At 41.9% G+C, this 19749-nt stretch overlaps 1 protein-coding gene across 6 annotated transcripts in view; it reads right to left on the bottom strand.

The window, feature by feature from the left end:
• The window catches only part of Tlk2 (tousled like kinase 2), a 167353-nt gene that overhangs the window by 98956 nt on the left and 48648 nt on the right, over positions 1-19749 (bottom strand). For 4 of the 6 annotated variants that reach the window (XM_058584899.1, XM_058584889.1, XM_058584891.1 and 1 more), the window contains exon 9: positions 15555-15640. In XM_058584899.1, coding sequence (XP_058440882.1) covers positions 15555-15640 — 86 coding nt within the window. Of the gene's footprint in view, positions 1-15554; positions 15641-17707; positions 18152-19749 lie in introns of those variants that run through there. The other 2 variants (XM_046460857.2, XM_046460866.2) reach the window with 2 other exon arrangements.

Raw genomic sequence — 19749 nt, 5'->3', positions numbered from 1 at the left:
GCTGATGGTGTCACCAGTGATGCAATTTTTTCCAAGGAGCCGTCAATTGGCTTGGTGTAGTGGCATTCCTGTATCCTCCTCCCTTCTGCTAGTGATGGTCTAAAATTTGGGGGCCAATGGCTTATGCTGGACCGGTAGTCAGTGATGGGTATGATCCAATTGCAGTGGTATCAACCTAAGACAGGAGGCTGACGCCTAAAGGTCAGTTTTCCGATGACGGGTAAGAACCATATGTTGAATTGGACAACCTACCAGGCACGGTCCTTAAGCCACATTGCTTGTTGTTTAATTAATCAGAAGGGGGGAGATGCTGGGAGCCATTAGCCAAGTAGGTATGACAATTTCCTTGCCAGCGTACCCCATGTTGCAGTGACATTGAATGTAGGTGACCTTGCTCAAGGACCAAGGCGGATTAGGGTGTTCCCGGTTAAAGATAATCGGGTTTAGGGCGTTCCTGGTTTAGGTTCCAGGTTTAAGGTTTAAGATTATTCCTGCTGGGAATAGGGCGTATCCTGCTGCCTGAGTTCCCCTTGAGTTCTCATGGGATTCAGACAGTATATTTTGGAGATAGAAGCCCAGTGGAGGTGGATTTGGGCAGAGAACGTGGATTTCCCCAGAACCTGATTGTAGACGGCTGGTGTGAGTTTGGGAATAAAGAGTTGCTGTTTGAATCTACAAGCTGTGTGGTGGCTCGTGATTGTGTGCCCAGCCAGACTGCGGCACCTGATTTCTTTAAATCCCCTATAACAGTACAGACTCAATAAAAGTTGTTTGAATTCAACTGCTGAAAAATGTAAATACTACTATTTCAATATAACTATTTTGTCTCTTTTCCTTCATCTATACAGATACAAGTAGATCAAATAGCTTTTCAAAAGAATTTAATAGAATATTTTGTGTCTTATCCTAGCTGGTGTATCCTTACTCTAATAGAAATCTGGATAAGTTAGTTTGATGATGGTAAATTGTCCTAATTTGAAGGTTAAATGTGACTGCTAAAGTTAATTAGTATAACAGAAAATATCCTGAACTGGAGGCACCACCTCCTGAAATCAGTTGACCCTTCACATTACATTTTAATTTTACAATTAATCCCTATTAGTCCTCCAGACCCAGACAAAACAGAAATGAACACCAACTATGGCAGCAATTTATGTGATAAAAGTCACATAATTTACCCTTTTAAAAATATATATATATATATATATATATATTTTTTTTTGTAGATGGACACAATAACTTTATTTTATTTATTATTTATGTGGTGAAGGGGATCAAACCCAGTCCCTCACGCATGCTAGGCAAGCGCTCTACCACTGAGCCACAACCCCATCCCAATTTACCTTTTTTTTACAAGCAAAGTTATCATTTATACAGATCACATGCATTACAACAGATGCCAGCACTTTGTTGTCTTTATGTATACAGCATTACCACTCTTCAGAGGACTGAATATTTGAGACAACACCTGATTTCAAAATAGAATTCTAGGGCTACAGATATGGCTCAGTGGTAAAGCACTTGCTTATCATGCTCAAGACCCTGAGTTCAAACCCCAGAACCGCAAAATAAATAGATAAAATAAAACAGAATTCTAGGGCTGGGGATGTAGGTCAGTGGTAAAGCATTTGCCTAGCATGAGCAAGGCCCTGGGATAGGTCCCCAGCAAGCTCAAAAAATAAAGTAAGACAGAACTGTTGTACACCAAATATGGATATTCATTTTCTATTATCACTTTAAAGTAAATGTATTCTTAGCCAGGCCCAGTGGCACATGCCTGTAATCCCAGCAACTCAGGAGGCTGAGGCAGGAAAATTCCAAATTCCAGACCAGCAATTTAGCAAGGCCTTAAGCAACTTAGTGAAACCTTTCTCAAAACAAACAACAAGGGCTGGGAATGTAGCTCAGTGATAAAGTACCTCTGAGTTCAATCCTCAATACCAAAAAAAAAACCCAACAAATGTATTCTTTGGTCAAAATAAATAACTATCCTATGTAATTTACCAAATTACATCTTAGTTCTTCAACTTACTAGGCCAATATAACTATTTGCAAAACTAGTTGCAATTTGAGTATTATTACTAGTTCATCTGTAAATGCTAACTAAATATCTTAAGATGTCTAAACCCTTTTTCTTGATCTATTTTTTTTTCCCCTGGGGACTGGACCCAGGGCTACTTTACTTACCATTGAGCTACATCCTGTCCTTTTACTTTTGTGTGTGTGTGTGTGTGTGGGGAGGGGGGTTGAACTCAGGGGTTCTCACCCACTGAACCATTTCTTTATTTAAATAGAGACAGGGTCGCATTGTGTTGCTTAGCGCCTCACTGTTGCTGAGGCTGGCTCTGAATTCTCCATCCTTCTGCCTCAGCCTCCCAAATGTGTACCACCACACAAGCTTTGTCCTTTTACTTTTATTTTGAGACAGGGTTTCATTTTAATTGCCAAGGGTCTTGCTAAATTGCTGAGGCTGGTCTCAGAGTTGTGATCCTCCAGCCTGAATTGCTGGGATTACAGGGGAATTATAGGCATACAGCACTGCCCCAGGCTGATTTTCAGGCTTTCCCAAGACAGTAAACCCTGAGGGGAGGTCAAGCTTCAATAAAAGAAAATAGCTTAAACAAGGTGTGGTGGTGCTGACTGTAATCCTAGCAACCCAGGAGGGTAAAGGAGGAGGACCACAAATTTGAGAAGAGCCGCAGCAATTTAACAAGACCTTGTCTCAAAATAAAAAATAAAAAGGGCTAGGATACAGTTTAGTGGTAGAGCACCCCTGGGCTTAATCCTCAGTACCACCAATACAACAACAAAAGAACACAGTTGCCGGCTTGGTGGTGCACACTTATATTGCCAGCAGCTTGGGAGACTGAGGTAGGAGGATTCCCAGTTCAAAGCCAGCTTCAACAATTTAGCAAGGCCCTAAGCAACTTAGAAGGACATGTCTCAAAATCCAAAATTTTTAAAAAAGGCTGGGGATGTGGCTCAGCGGGTAACCATTCCTGGGTTCAATCCCTGGTACAAAACAAAACAAAACAAAACAAGAACATAGTTTAAGATAATCTAGCAAGTCTACATGTGTGTGTGTGTGTGTTTTGACATATACTGGAAACTGAATCAAGGAGCATTCTACCTCTGAGATACATCCCCATCCCTTTTTTGCTTTTACTTTTTAGTATTAGGGATTGAACCCAAGGGTTTTTTAACTACTATGCCACATTCCCAATACTTTTTTTTTTTTTGGTACCAGGGATTTAACCAAAGGGTGCTTAACCCCTGAGCCACACTCCCAGCCCTTTTTATTTTTTATTTTGAGATAGGGTCTCCTTAAATTGCTTAGGGCCTTGGTAAATTGCTGAGGTTGGCCTTGAACTTGGGATCCTTCTGCCTCAGCCTCTAGAGTTGCTAGGATTATAGGTGTGTGCCACCACGCCCAGCCAGAAAATGGTGGTTCTTTTACTTTTTTTTTCTTCTTCCTTTTTTTTTTTTTTTTACTTTGAGACAGTGTCTTGCTAAACTGCTGAGGCTGGCCTTGAACTTTTGATCTTCCTGCCTGAGCCTAACAAGTCTCTGGGATTATAGGCATGTGTCACCATGCCCAGACCATGCCAAAAGAATTAAAGCAGAGGGCTGGGACCCAGGTTCGATCCTCAGCACCACATAAAAACAAATGCACCTAAAAAATAAATATTAAAAAAAAAAAAAAGAATTAAAGCAGGGACTCTAAACATTTATGTTTACAGCAGCATTATTCACGATAATCAAAAGGTAAGCCAGGCATGGTGGCACACACCTGTAATCCCAGTGGCTTGGGCTGAGAAAGAGGATCGTGAGTTCAAAGCCAGTCTCAGCAATTTAGCAAGTTCCTAAGTAACTCAGAGAGACCTTGTCTTTAAAGAAAATATAATATAGGGTGGCTCAGTGGTTAAGCACCTCTGGGTTCAATCCCTGGTAACAAAAAAAAAGGTGAAAGCAATCCAAGTATCCATCAACAGATGGATAAATAAGATGTGGTATTTACTTACAACAGAATCCTAGACTTAATAAAAATAAAAAAGGAAATTCTGGGCTGGGGATATAGCTCAGTTGGTAGAATGCTTGTCTTGAATGCACAAGGCCCTGGGTACAATCCCCAGCACCACCAAAAAGAAAAGAAAAGGAAATTCTGACATAAACTTCAACATGGATGAACCCTGATCAAATAAGGTAATCACAAAAGGACAAATACTGTATGATTTCATTCAAATGACGTAACTAGAGTAGTGAAACAGAGTCAGAAAAAAAGAATGGTGCAGAGAAATAAAATCTTCTACTTCAGGAGGCTCCTACTTAGAAAAAACTTTTGGATATAACCATTGTTGTGGTAGTTTACTTAACACTACTATGTACACAGTGAACAAACTTAGGTCCTATTTGAAACATCTAGTCTTTCTAGATGTTTAGAAGTACACAAAGAATGTTAAAAGTAAAAGTAGTAAATAGAACATTTTGTAGATTAAAAAAAGAAAGGAAGGAAGGAAGGAAGGAAACAGAATGGAGGTTGCCAGAGGATGGAAATGAGTTATCATTTAATGGGTATGAAGTTTCACTTTGGGAAAATGAAAAAGTTCTGGACATGGATATTGGTTATAGTTGTATAATTATGTGAAATACACTTAATGCCACTATATGCCTAAAAGGCAGAAGGATCACAAGCTCAAGACCAGCCAAAGCAACTTAAAGAGGCCCATAAGCAACTTAGCAAGATCCTGTCTCAAAATAAAAAATAAAAAGGTAAAGTACCCCTGAGTTCAATTCCACTACAGAAAAAAAAAAAAAGGCTAAAATAGTAAATTTATATGTTGTATATTTTACAGTAATATATGGAGCGTCCCAGTATACTTAAGGGAACTCTTCTTGCATGTATGGCATTTTCCCACTGTTACTTTATTCTGCATGATCAACATTCCCAAAAGCCTATACACAAACTTAGAAAATAATATGGCAGATTTTATTCTAAAGAGCTTTCTTCTTGAGGAGATAAATATATTTCTTTCTTTCTTTTTTTTGGTGTGTGTGTGTGTGTGTGTGGTGCTGGGGATTAAACCCAGGGCCTTGTACGTACAAGGCACTCTACCAAATGAGCTATATCCCCAGCCCTTGAGGATTTATATTTTAACACCACTACTCATTCTCTGATAGTATTAATGCCTAAATAGAATTTTGGGATTTTAGTAGGGCATGGTGAAATGTACTTGGAAATTGCCAGACACTTGGAAGGCTGAGGCAGGAGGATCAGGAATTCAAGGCAAGCCCGGGCAATTTAGTCAGACTCTGTCTCAAAATACAATTAAAAAGGGCTGTAAATGTAGTTCAGTGGTAGAGTGCTAAGGAAGCCCTAGGTTCCATCCCCAGTACTCGTCCCCCCTCCAAAATAGTCAAATTATATAACAAGATTTCCCATGAATACCTATCAGGGCATAAATCTGACCAGGAGTAAGCAGCCAATAGAGCAAATGATCCTATGACCAAAACCCTATGGTTCCACACTTTGCTTTTAAAAGGATACTCCTGAATGAACCAAACAGAAACATTGATGGGAAGGTGAATCCCTCTGCAGCCCTTAGTCACCAAGTACTCCGAGAAAGATAAATGTGCCTAAAGTTTAAGAAAGGAATAGTTGGAACTAGAAAGAACCACGTCTCTGGATTAGAGAAACAGGGTATCAGTACTGTAAATGGTCAAACAGAATATTATAAGAGTGTTTAGCCATGGCTAACATACTTATGAAGAAGATTCTACACAAATTCCATTCACCTAATTGTAGTCAGGACCAAGTGAAACCTATCACCAGAAGGAACCTGACAATTTGACATCCACAGAGAAGAAAAGGATCAACTAAGCCAAATCATTCCTAGACTCATGTTTTGAAATAGTAACTGACTATCTAATTTGTTTTATTTCCCCAGGACTTTAAAAAAAAAAAAAAGTTAAGAAATCTTTCAATTTAATTTTATTTAACTAAAAGTAAATAGAAAACAAGAGATAAAACAAATGACTGCAAATACCAGGAACAATGTCAACGACAATGCCAACCATATGGGAAGGAAAGAAACAGATAAGAAGTAAAAATCACACGAGTGAAAAATAGATATGGATTTTCTACCTAGTGTATCAAAGGAATTCATACTCACTTTGTGACTTACATAATGTTACTGACTGTAAAAAAGCAAAATAAAGCCAGCCATGGTACTGCGTGCCTCCCAGAAACTCAGGAGGCTGAGGCATGAAGATCACAAATTCAAGGACAGCCTCAGCAACTTAGTGAATCTTCATCTCAAAAGAAAAAAATAAAGGCTGGGCACAGTGGCACATGCCTGTAATCCCAGCAGCTCGGGAGGCTGAGACAGGAGGATTGCAATTCAAAGCCAGCCTCAGCAATGGTGAGACGCTAAACAACTCACTCAGTGAGACCCTGTCTCTAAATAAAATACAAAATAGGGCTGTGGATGTGACTCAGTGGTTGAGTGCCCGAGTTCAATCACCAATATCACACACACACACAAAAAAAAAAAGATAAAAAGGGCTGGGACAGCAAGGAGCGGTGATGCATTCCTGTAATCCCAGCAGCTCAGGAGGCTGAGGCAGGAGGAGGATGAGTTCTAAAGCGCCCCTGGGTTAAATTCCTGAAATCCTAGCAACTCCCCCCCCCAAAAAAATTACTGCACCAAAATCCCTAAGGCAAGAACTCAGAGACATAAGCCTACAACTCAAAACAAAAAGACACCCAAAACACTATTATGTCAATTTGAGGGGTTTTGCTGATTTAATTCTAAAGGAAAAGCTGTGAAACTGAGTTGAATTTAGGATGTGTAGGGGTGTAGGAAGAGAAATAAGCCAAAACCTAAAACCTGCCTCAAAAGAATGTGAAGAAGCCAGCCTATACTTTATTTAATAGTTTAATTAATTAATTACTTTTGGTAGTGGTGTGGTGGTGCAGGCCTGTAATCCCAGCAGCTGGGGAGGCTGAGGCAGGAGAATCTTGAGTTCAAAGTCAGCCTCAGCAACAGAGAGGTACTAAGCAGCTCAGTGAGACCCTATCTCTAAATTTAAAAATACAAAAAAGGGCTGGGGATGTGGCTCAGTGGTTGAGTGCCCCTGAGTTCAATCCCTGGTACAAAAGAAAAAAAAAAAAGAAAAGTAAATGAGAGCTAAAGCTATAGTTCAGAGATAGAGCACTTGCCTGGCATGTATAAGACCCCAGGTTTAGCCCCAGTATCACAAAAACAAATTAATATATAAAAGTAAGAAACCCACAGGCTATTCACTCAGAATAAGAGTGACCCAGAACCAGTGGCTCATGAGCTTGAGGTAGGAAGATCATGAGTTCAAAGTCAGCCTCACCAACTCAGTTGAGACCCTGTCTCTAAATAAAATATAAAAAGAAGTAGGGATATGTCTCAGTGATTAAGTGCCCTTGGGTTTAATCCCCAGTACCAAAAGAGTGACCCAGGAAGAAGCCAGCTCTTGTGAAAACTCAATGGATAGTTTCATCCAGAGTAGATAAATTTAAAGGGAAAATAAAGGAAGTGGCACACAGGTCAGGAGAAATTGACCTACACTACCAAATATGAAGCAACTGAACACTACCAAGTATTCAGACAGGGGGAACAAACAGAACACAGAAGACAGGATTAAGAGGCAGAAAAAGAGCTAGGGTATAAGTCAGTGGCAAGGCGCTTGGCTAACATGCAGGAAGCACTGGGTTTGATCCACAGCCCCATGGGGAGGTGGGGGGTTAGAGAAAACACAAGAAGATTTAGCATATATAAATGATGTGCCAAAGAAGAAGTAAGAATAAAGCAGAAGAAATATGAGAAGATAACAAAGAGAAAAATCTTTAAAATGGGCACCGAGAAAACAGATAACCCTTGATAGAACAGTACTGACTAAAAATAAAAGGCAGTATACTGGAAGCCAGAAGAAACAGTTAACACGCTGAGAAAAAGTAATGGACAACTGAGAATTTTTTTGGGGGGGTGGGGGAAACAATACTGAACCCCAGGGTGTTCTACCACTAAGCTAAATCCCCAGTCCTTTTTGTTATTATTGTTATTTTTCTTTAAAGACAAGTTGCCCAGGTTGGCCTCAAACTTATCCTCCTGCCTCAGCCTCCCAAATCATTGGGATTATAGGTATACCTACAATGCCTGGCCAGCCTACAATTTTAACAAAATACTATTCAAGAATAAGGCCAAAGTAGTCAGGTGCAGACAGATCACAACTATTCAGGAATCCCAGCTACTCAGGAGGCTAAGGCAAGAAAACTGCTTGAGTGTAGGAATTCCAAGCCAGCCTGGGCAACACAGTGAAACGTCATTTAGGGGGAGGGAAAAAAAAAAAAAATCAAGGCCAAAGTATACATTTTTAAGCAGATAAAATAAGGATATCATCACTGGTAGATCCACAGTACCTATTCCAAAGAATATATTTCAGGCAAAGGAAAAAGTACCAACAAAAAAGAACACAGAATCAAGTGGCAAATATGTAGATCAAGCTAAATGAACACTGCCTATATAAAATAGATTAAATAATAATCTGTGGACTGATAAAATGTGTGTGTAAATATATGTATATGTGTATATACATATATACATATATATATAAAATATATGTGTGCATACACACACACACACACACACACACACAAATGGGCTATACCTGGCTTTTTTTTTTGCATTTTTCAAAACCATGAAACCGCCAGATGCAGCAGCACATGCCTGTAATCCCAGCTACTCAGGATGCTGAGGCAGGAGAATCCCAAGTTTGAGGACAGCCTGGGCAACTTAGTGAGACCCTGTCCAAAAATAAAAAACAAAAGGGCTAGGGATGTAGCTCAGTGGCAGAGCACCCCTAGATTCAATGCCCACTGCAGGTGCGGGCAGGGGATCATAAAATTATATAACACAAAAAGTGAATCCTAATATAGTTAGACTACAATTACTAAAAATGTATCCATATTGGTTTATCAATTTTAACAAATACTCCACACATAAGGCAAGATATTAATAAAGGGAAATGGGAGCCAGGTGGAATATGTAGGAACTCTGTACTATCTCTACTTTGATTTTCTACCCAAAATTATTCTAAAAAACAAAGTCTGCTAAACACACACACACACACAAACACACACAAATATAAAAACCAATAGCATGTGAATTGGGAAAGAAATAGGTGAAGTTTATTCTACAAGAGCCTTGACTGACCAAGAGGGCAAAGGTATTGATTAACATCAATTTTTGATAAATTAAGTATATATGCTATCACTTCTGAGGTAATCAATTATAGAATAGAAAGGATATAAGACTTTGAAACTAGAAGAGGTAATGGGGAGCCTGTAAAGCAAAGAAGTAACATTATATTATTGTTTTTAATATAACTGGTAGCTGGGCATGGTGGTGCACACTTGTAATCCCAGTGACTTGGAGGCTGAGGCAGGAGGAACACAAGTTCAATGACAGCTTGAGAAACTTAGTGAGATCCAGTCCCTAAAAAAAATAAAAAGGGCTAGGGGTGTAGCTCCATCATAGAGCATCCCTGGGTTTAATCATCAGTACCATGAAAAAAAATAAAATAAATAAAAACTGAACAGAAATATAACTGGTAGCAGTTTAGAGAAAGATGAATTAGGGAGGAGAAACTGACCAGTACAGTTATGAACAAGGTAGGTCTGGATCAAGGCAGTAGCAATGGTGGCGGAATTAATGGCATGAGAAATTCAGATTCAGTGAATTTCAGAGACATGAAGCCAGGCATTGTGGTGAATGCCTGTGATCCCGGCTACTCAGAAGTCTGAGGCCAGAGGATCACAAGTTCAAGGACAGCCTCAGTAATGGCAACTTAATGAGATGCTGTCTCAAAATAAAAAATAGGAAGGGCTGAGAAGGTAGCTCCATGGTAGAGTCCCTAGTACTAAACTGAAAGCATTAATGGTACACACCTGTAATCCCAGTGGCTCGTGAGGCTGAGGTAGGAAGGTTACAAGTTCAAAGCCAGCCTCAGCAACTGAGCAAAGCACTTAGCAACTCAGCAAGAACCAGTCTCTAAATAAAATATAAAAAAGAGCTGGGGGTACACTGGTGGCCTCTATGGTAGAGCACTTGCCTAGCATGTGTGAGGCACTGGGTTTGATCCTTAGCACCACATAAAAATAAATAAATAAGGGTATATGTCCACCTACTTTAAAAAAAAAAAAAAAAAGGATACTAGGGATGTGTGGTCCTGGTACCAAAAGAAAAATCTGAATTTGAATTCAAAAGCATCAGTATAAGTGTGAATTATTTTTCAGAATTTATTTACTTATCATTGTCTAATACATATTGCACATAAAATACTTGAAACAAAAAATACATATAAAATAGTTAAATACTTTTTAAAACATAAATAAAAATGGAGCCAGGGGACATGGTACATATGTGTAATCCTAGCAACTCAAGAGGCTGAGGCAGGAGGGTCACAAGTTCAAGGCCAGTCTCAGCAACTTGTTAAAGCCCTAAGCAACCTAGTGAAACCCCATCTCAAAATTTTGTTTAGTTTTTGTTTTTTTTTTTAATGTGGTGCTGGGGATCCAACCCAGTACTTCATGCATGCTAGGCAAGTGCTCTACCACTGAGCTACAACAGCAGCCTGGGTCTCAAAATTTTTTTAAAAAAATCGTAAAAAGGACTGAGGATGTAACTCACTGGCAAACACTAGGTTCAATCCTCAGTGCCTAAATAAATAAATAAATGGCATTGGTATGTTAAAGAGCTAACACCAGATATCTAGTAGAGATTAAACCCAGAGCTTAGCACATGCTAGGCAAGTTCTCCTACCACTAAGCATGTATATTTCCAACCTAAATGTACATTCTTTTGACATTTTTTTTTGTACTAGGGATTTAACCCAGGGGGCGCTAAACCAGAGCCACATCCCCAGGCCTTTTATTTTTTATTTTGAGATAGGGTCTCACTAAGATAATCAGGAATACCCTAATTTGCTGAGGCTGGTTTTGAACTTGTAAATCTCCTGCTTCAACTTCCCGAGTTGCTGGGATTACAGGCATGTGCCACCACACCTGGCCTTTTGCCAGTCTTTTGAGGTGGGCCTTTTGAGTTGTAAGTCCAGTGATGGTAGTCTTACACAAAGTACACTTATAATAAATACATAATCTATAATTTCCAGTTTCAATATCTTTAAAGAGTAAAGTGAGAACTTAAAAAATACTTATTAAAGTTATAAATGAAAGTCTTTCATATTAAAAAAGAGAATTATAAGTGCAGAGGGTATGTGGCTCAGGACAGAGCACATATTAAAAGGCCCTGGATTCAATCCTTCCCATCAAAAAACATAAACACACACACAGTGTGTGTATATATGTCACCTTTCTATGGCAGTTAACTCAGTTTCATAAAATACATCTTTTTTATTTTTTTGTTCCAGGAACTGAACCTATGGATGCTTAGCCAATGAGACACAGCCACAGCCCTTTTTTATATTTTATTAGAGATAATGTCTTGCTGAGTTGCTTAGGGCCTTGATAAGTTGGTAAGGCTGGCTTTGAACTAGGGATCCCCCAGCCTCAGCTTCCTAAGCCGCTGAGATTATGGGTGTGCGCCACCATGCCCGGCTCAAAAAATAAACCTTTCATTTCACTATCATATTTATTGGTTTATGCAACTCTAAAGCTATGCAATTACAATACAAATCCAGGGTGTAATAAAATGATCCTTGGCAAGTCTATATTTCCTCTAGTGGCAGCAATGCAGTGGACATCAAGCAGTACAGCTTATAAGAAGAGGATGGAGAATGTGCTAAATTGCTTAAAATACAAATTTGTTAACCAATATTATAAGTTCAAGGCCAGACTCAGCAATTGAGCAAGACCCTATCTCAAATAAAAATTAAATTTAAAAAGGCTGTGGATGTAGCTCAGGTTTTAAACCCCTGAGTATTATTCCCCGTCCCTTAAAAGAAAATAAATAAATAAAAAGGATTGGGAATGTAGCTCTTTGGTAGAGCTCCCCTGGGCTCAATCTCTAGTACCCACCTCCACCCCACACACTAAATTTACTTCTTATTGTTTCTGCTCTTCCTGGGACAGTACTGGGCACATAGCAAGTTCTACAACTATTTGTTCAATGAAGTATGGTTAACAGTACATGCAAGGTTGGGATTCCATTTCCTTCAGTCTTCAAAATCACAGAGACTACCTATACTTAAATTTCCAAAAGGGAACAGAGTAAGGAATATAAACTGTAACAGGTCCTGATAGAAAACATATGAATACAAAATGTAGACAGTTTCACATTACCAAAAGTGGATAATCCAGTGCTTAAAAGATGGTATCTTATAAAAGAAGTAGAATAGCTCAAATATCAGGTCAATAAGAAATAATCTTATCATGTCAAAACTAAGAGGGGCAGGTCAGGTGGGGTGGTGCATGCCTATAATCCCAGTGGCTCAGGAGGCTGAGGCAGGAGGATCAAGAGTTCAAAGCCAGTCTTAGAAAGGCACAAGGCAACTGAGTGAGACCCTCCCTGTCTCTAAATAAAATACAAAATAGGGCTGGGCATGTGGCTTAGTGGTTGAGTGCCCCTTAGTTCAATCCCCAGTACGGGGGGGGGGGGGGGGGGGGGGGGGGAGACACTAAGAGGAGCAGGTATACTAGGGCATGCCTGTAATCCCAGGAACTCAAGAAGCTGGGGCAGGAGGATTGCAAGTTCATAGCCAGCCTGGGCAATTCAGGGAGACCCTGTCTAAAAATTAAAAAACAAAAAGACTAGAGATGTAGCTCAATGGTAGAGCACCCCTGGGCTCAATCCCTGGTACTGCCAAAAAAACAAACAGGATGGTTTCTGGTTTTCCTAAAAAGTGGCAGGTAGAGAAGGAAAACAAGCTGCCATAGATGTCTCAGTGCGTATTAGGCTTCTTTCCCATCCTCAACCACGAACAACAGAAAATATCAATATTTTAAACAAAAATCAAAGCCCCAAACAAATGAACTTTTGGTTTACCAGTTATTATGAAATAAATATGTAAATATAGAAATTAAAGGCATACAAATGTACTATATAAGAAAATAAAAACTTGCAAATAAAAAACCTAAATATAAATAATAAGTATCTTAAATATAAATAAATGTGGTGGTTTGGCCATTTCATTTTAGCCTAAGTTTTGTGAAGTATTTCTAAGTTTAAAAAACTTGGAGCATTATGACAGAAGATCTATAACAACTAGGAAGTTCAAAGACTGTAGCTACTTATAAAACTCTTGCCCTTGTCCACTAGAAAAGAATCCACAGTGGCACTGCCTTTCTTCCTTCTAAGTACTGAAAATGTTATGAATAGTTAGGAGAAACTTAAGAGATAGCCTGTGAGGCTGCACCAGTCCCACTAGATGGCACTATCACAGGCAAGTCACTCTGCTCTCCCATTTGAAAGAGCAAAGGCTGAAATCTCTTGTTGATCTTAGCAAACCTGAAAGCTCCCCAGTACCAAAAAAGCAAAAAACAAACAAACAAACAAAAAACACTAAATAAAACTGAAACTGTCATCTATAGTGATATCCTTATTGGGAAACTATGATCCGTAACAATAAATTCAAACCCAAGAGTTTCTCCAAAAGCATCCTTTTTACCCAGTCCTTTTTACTTCCCCTCTCCATTTCTAATCAATGGTCTGATAAATATGTCTCATAGGCAACAAAATTCATATAAAATGGATATTTTCTTTACTTCTTCCTAACTCTGGAAAACAATACTCTCCTACTAGTCTTTGAATAACATTTATTGTGATAAATACACTATGACTTGAACATCAAAATAACATACAATTAATGGAATAAAAACAACAGGACTTAGAGGAACTTCTCTCTCCACAGAGAACATCTTTCTCTTTAGGTTAAAGGTATAACTTCTTATTAAGCAGGATACTGCTTTCAAGTCTTCTGACCCCTTAGTTCCATGATTCTAAATTGGGTTGAAGCAGCAAATTCAGAATACCCTCATTTCCGTTACTTATGCCCCACTCCATCAAAAGTATTCTTGGATATAGCCATTAGGAGTCTAAAAGCAGAAAGAAAGAAAAACATCCTAACAAAAACCAATGAGTTTAAACTGCATACAACTCGAACACCAACTTTCTAATTTACTCAATAGGGAACCAACTGAATATATAGATTTGGATGTAAGCCTTATGCCAAATTCCCATGTTAAAAGACACATCAAAAGTCATCAATAAGTAATCAACTGAACCATGGATCAATTTAATATCCAAATACACTGCTCATTTCTATCTGAAGCTACTTCACCTAGGTCAGAGAATTTATGTCTATCCATATGAAATTCAAAACACAATGCTCAAGAGTAGCCACTCCAAAGTGCCACCAAAAGTCAGTTATTTAATTAAAGTGGCAAAGAAACCAAAAATGTGTAACAAATCCTGGGTTCCTAAGCACCTTGTCACAGCTCTAATGCAGCTCTCATCAAAATATCATCTCTCCTCACTGACTGGCGTTCTCTCTTTGCACAACGCCTAGAATACTATAGGCACTCAATAACTACTGAATAAACAAAAACTATAAGTTTATCCCAGAGCTCACCAAAATTGTGTGATCCATCAAAGAAGTTATGTTTTCCAACTATAAACATTCACTTAACATTCACTTCCCTGAAGAAGCAACTAACCAAAGCATGAAACCTAGGTTACCATGAGATAAAACTTCTTGAAAAACACAGAAAGAAATGTATCATATTGGTTAAAGATCAAAAATTCACATATTCACGTATCTCAAGCCCAAATAATCTAACAATCATGGGTCAGTGAAGTTTTTAAATAAAGCATCATACATACATACACATACACACACACACACACACACACACACTCTCTCTCTTTATATATTGCACTAAAATCATCCCATGGGAACAGAGGGGCGAACTGGCAAGTACATAAGGATATGCAGGCAGCCATAGCACTGTTTGACATCTCACCTGCCCGTTAATGGGGCCTTGAACTTATTTTACACTCCCACAACAAAAACAAAAACAATGAAAAGGAAGGAAAATAAGAGGAGAGAGAAAACGGTCTGGGGTGCAACCAGGAGGAATCAGCTAAGCTGCAGAACTGAACTGAAAGATTTCACAGAGTAAGATTCTTCAATGCTATATCATATAACTACCCAGTAAAATCAGTGTAATAAAACTAGGCAAAGCCTTGTAATTATTTTTTTTTCTGAGTAGCTGAGAATTTTTAACAAAATATGGCATAAATTCTAGATACACATTCTATCGGTATCCTTTTAACAAACCCTTCAAGAAACTTCTCCTGTATTTGAAGGGGGAAAGAAGCATATACTCCCATATAGAACACCTTCAAATACGCTACTGGAAAGACTGGCAGGATTTAAAAGTTCAATGGAATCATGAGACAAATTTTCCCTGCACCCATCAGTATGTTTCACCCAAACTGCTCTTAATCATTTTTTAAATGTGTTTACATTAGACTACCAATAGTGTTCATCATCGTCATTTTACTCACCTTACTAACACCAACTCCAGTAAACCTGGCCTCTAATAATTCCTGCCGTCGTGGGTCCAGGCTATGCAATTCTTCCATCATTTCTACTGAAAAAGAAAAAATAGACTGTAAAAACCATGAAAACTAAAATGTGAGGAACAAGTTTTATTACAACAAAACTCAGAGCAGTTATTTCATTGAGTAGCGACACACGGTAACCCTCAAAATAAAAAATAGAGCATAATAGTAGTTAACTATAACGCACTGCACCAAATAATTATTTGACATTACCAATATATTCAAAGTTCTATAGCAGCTTGGAAGTCCTTGTCTATGGGGGCAACTTACTCTTATCCCAAAAAAGAAAAACTACAAACCATTCATACAACATCTGTAAAAGTAGTAGAGGAAGAAAAAAAAAAAACATGGATGAGCGGGGGTGGTGGCACACACCTGTAATCCCAGCAACTTGGGAGGCTTGCAAGTTCAAAGGAGGATTGCAAGTTCAAAGCCAGCCTCAGCAAAAGCGAGGCGCAAGGCAACTCAGTGAGACCCTGTCTCTAAATAAAATACAAAATAGGGCTGGGGATGTGGCTCAGTGGTTGAGTGCCCAAGTTCAATCCCCAGGACCAAAAACAAAACCAACAACAATAAAACATGGATGAGCTTGCAAAAAGAAATTTACTTCTAACAACCTTTGTATCTTTGAATTCTAGCTAAGTATTTTCAGATATTTCTTTCCCAAACACACAGGAACTAGTTCTTAAACTAAAAATATGAATCATTAATAATTTCAAAATATGGCATGAATCAGAAGCTACAAATTACTTCAAATAACACTATTATGTAGCTCCTTTCTCTGAAGAGCTCACAGTACCTCATGAAAAAAATGAATTATTTTATTTTAAATTTAATAGACAACTAAGGTAAAATCCTCAACTTGCATTCACTCAGGAAATTAATATAGCTCCGTAACAATTTCTTAAAAAAATCTTTTTCTGACCACTCCCTGAAGCAGTGGGTTTCTCTTCACTCTGGACATCTGCTTTTAGCACTCCTTCCAAGCAGGGAGGGGCGGGAGGGCACCATTTTTAAACTCCTTCCTTGACCAGTTAATGCACAGGCTCCTTTGAACAAATGTGTCCATCCTTTGCAAGAGATCAACTCTTACACCATGCACCGAAAATCTTTAACATTAAAAGTGGGAAAAGAGTATGTTATCACTACACGGAACCGTTCAAACATACTATTAAGCTGTTATTAGAATGACTGGTGTGATTTTAAAGTTCACAGAAAACATGAATCAAATATTCCCCTCTGCAATCTAACAACTCCACAATTTCCAGTAACAGCCCTACAAAGTCCTTCAGTTTCGTTTCCCTTCCTGGATTGAGAGCATGGGGCAAAGGGGAATGAAAGGGTGACAAGTTAAAGTTTCACCCACACCTAAAAGTGCAGGTTAAAAAAGGAATTAGGAAATTCTCAGAAGGGTAGAAAATCATCTTTTTTAAAAAAGAAAGACGGAGATTGAACGAGTTTTCCCTAAGTAGGTAAGTGCCCTTCCCAGCGTCTCGCCCGGCCCTAATTGGGTCGGAATCGCAGAGGTTGCAGTCTCTCCCCAACCCCAAGGTCTCTCGCAACATTTCCCAAATCTTCATCCCCAGGCCTGGCCCAGAAAATGACGCCCCAGCGGTTATTCCATTTAATGTCAACTCATGTTAAGGAAATATCCACTCCGACTCATTCCATCGCGGCTTTGGACAGGGATCCTCCCTGCAGCCCACAGCCGCGAAGCAAAACCGATGGGGCCTGGTCCCGGCGCCCCTCACTGGCTCCAAACTTTCCCCAACTCCAAGCCCACCTGTCACGGAGGGAGGGAGGGCCAGCTCTCGGGGTCGCCCGGGAGACTGCCGAGGCCTCCAGCTGCCGAGGCGCCCCCTCTCTCCGCCGGCCGCTGGCCCCACTCCCAGGCCTGGGCCTGCCCCATCTTCGGCCCGGCCCCTCGGCGACCCGCAGCCCTTGGGGAGTCCCTCCCGCCTCAGCGCCGAGGAGATACGGCCCGGCGCCGGTCCCGGGCTGGGCCCGGGTGGCAGCCTCCTCAGGCCGAGGGGGTCTGCGGGACGGTTAATGCCCCAGGCCCAGCGCCCTCCCCCGCCCGGGGCTCAGCCTCTCACCTGCCGCTGCCGCCGCTGCTCCACGCTTCTCCCGGGAGGGGCCCCGACCCGACCCGGCTGCGGCCGCTCCGCTTTCCCCCTGGGCAGGCCCGGGGCGGAGCCGGGGCCTCTCCTAAGCGCCTCAACCCCCCGCCCGGGCAGCCGCCGCCGGCGCCCGGCTCCACGAGAGGGCGGGCGGGGGAGGGGGTCGCGGAGGCTGCGGATCCCCGGGCTCGCGTACAGAGCTAGGCGCCTGACGCGGCCCCGGGCCCGGGCGGCCGCGGGGGGCGCGGGACCGGCCTCCTGGCGCCGGACAAAGGCCAAGGGAGGCGCAGGAGGGCCCAGGCCGGGCCGGGAGGTGGGGGCCCTCTCGGCTGGGGGCCACTCGGGTGCGGCGCGGAGGGCGGGGGGGTCGGAACCGCTGGTGCCCAGGGCCCGCCTCCGGCCCCTTAATCCGGATCGGTTCGGTCCGGATTAGTAGTGATCGGTGTAAACACACTAGTGAAAGCGCGTGTTTCCTCGCGAGATTTGCACGGCTGGGAGGCGGGGGGGGGTCCTGGGGGGGGGGGAAGAGCCGACAGTGGGGGAGGAGGAGGAGGGAACGAGGAAGGTGGGGGGGTCCTCGCTGCCCCGGCGCCCCGCCTCCTCCAATCAGCTGCCGGGCTGGCGGGCAGGGGTTAACCAGGGGACCCCGCGCCGGCGAAGGAGGCCGCGCCTGGCCGGAAGACTGAGGGCGGGCGACGGGCGGCGCCGGCAAAGCGGCCGCGACGCGAGGGGCGGTCGGGCGGCCCGGGTCGCCCTGCGTCCCGCCGGCCCGAGTCCGAGTCCCAGGGCCCCCACCGCCGTCTTTGTGTAACCGGCTCCAGGGGCTCTGAAGGGACCTCGCTGTCGGGCTGGGCCAGCGCCCGCTTAATCCTTGATCTGCACAAGTTTGGATGCGAAGTGAGGTTGCTCTGCCCAGGGATGAATTTGAGAGGAAGAAAACCCTTGAGCCGGCGGACCCAAACCGGACTTCCAGGAGACACCCGGCTAGTGAGTTCGCTGTGCCCAACGTGTTCCCGTGCTCGCTGGCCCGCCACTCTCCAAAACCATGGTCCCTCTTCCAGACCCCAGCCGGACGCCCCGGAAAGCGGGCCGCACTTGCCTTCCACATACCTGGTGGGCAAGGCGTCTCCAGGGACAAAAGGTGCTCTGGGATCGGAGAGGAGCCCCGCCAGGATGCTGCCCTCCAGAGGCAGGCCACTGCCCCCAGGGGACACTCCCCGGCACCCAGGGGAAGGTTCTATTTCAACCTCGGATTAAAAACAAGGCCCTCCGGGTACTTGGGGAGGGGGCTCCGATAGTGCTAGGATGGAAAAACAGTGTCTCCTGAGGAATGAGGTAGGGTGAGTTTTTGTGCCCAAGGTGGGCTTCCTGCATGGAAAAGGGTTCCCTCTCTGACCCTCAGCACCAAAGAAAAAACTACACTTTCTTCATTGATTTCCATGAATCAAAACACTGACTTCAGTGCGGCTACCCAACATTTTTTCTCTGTTGCTTCTTTGACCAGATGACTGAAGGACTACCAACAAATCACAAGGGGAAAGTTCAGACCTTGAACTTTTCCAGGGCTAGGCAAGTACTCCAAGTGGAGTTTCTGCGCTTAATTCTTTCTTACTCCTAATTCTTCCGTAAATTAAGAGGAAACAGACTTGAGAAATGGGGAAAGAAAGGCAGTTTTACTTTTTGTTAGTTCTCCAACCTTCCAAAATCTTGGGGCAAACTCAAGCCCTATGGAAAAACTCAAACCAGGAATCATTTTCCTTATTGTCCCAGACTACTTGGAAAGTTATATACACATATTTCTGATAACTCTTTGAAAGGCAGAAGGAGAATATCAGCTGCAGAGGTTGGGGAAAAGGGCAAGGTGGAGAATTGAGTACAAGCTCCGCCTGTTAGAGCAGGAGAAGCAAAGAGGGATAATGTGGGCCTGCTTCCCACTGCAGCACCAAAGGAAAGCAAATGAGGCAAGCTCTTGCATTACAGCCAATGATCAAGAAGGTAACTCCTTAAAATTACACTGT

The sequence above is a fragment of the Marmota monax genome, unplaced genomic scaffold (genome assembly GCF_021218885.2).
Source record: "Marmota monax isolate L192 unplaced genomic scaffold, Marmota_monax_Labrador192_F-V1.1 WCK01_AAM20220418_F8-fsc00319, whole genome shotgun sequence".
NCBI classification, from domain to species: Eukaryota; Metazoa; Chordata; class Mammalia; order Rodentia; family Sciuridae; genus Marmota; species Marmota monax.
Note: the sequence above shows the minus strand (reverse complement) of the source record. Positions and strands in the feature narration are given on the sequence as shown.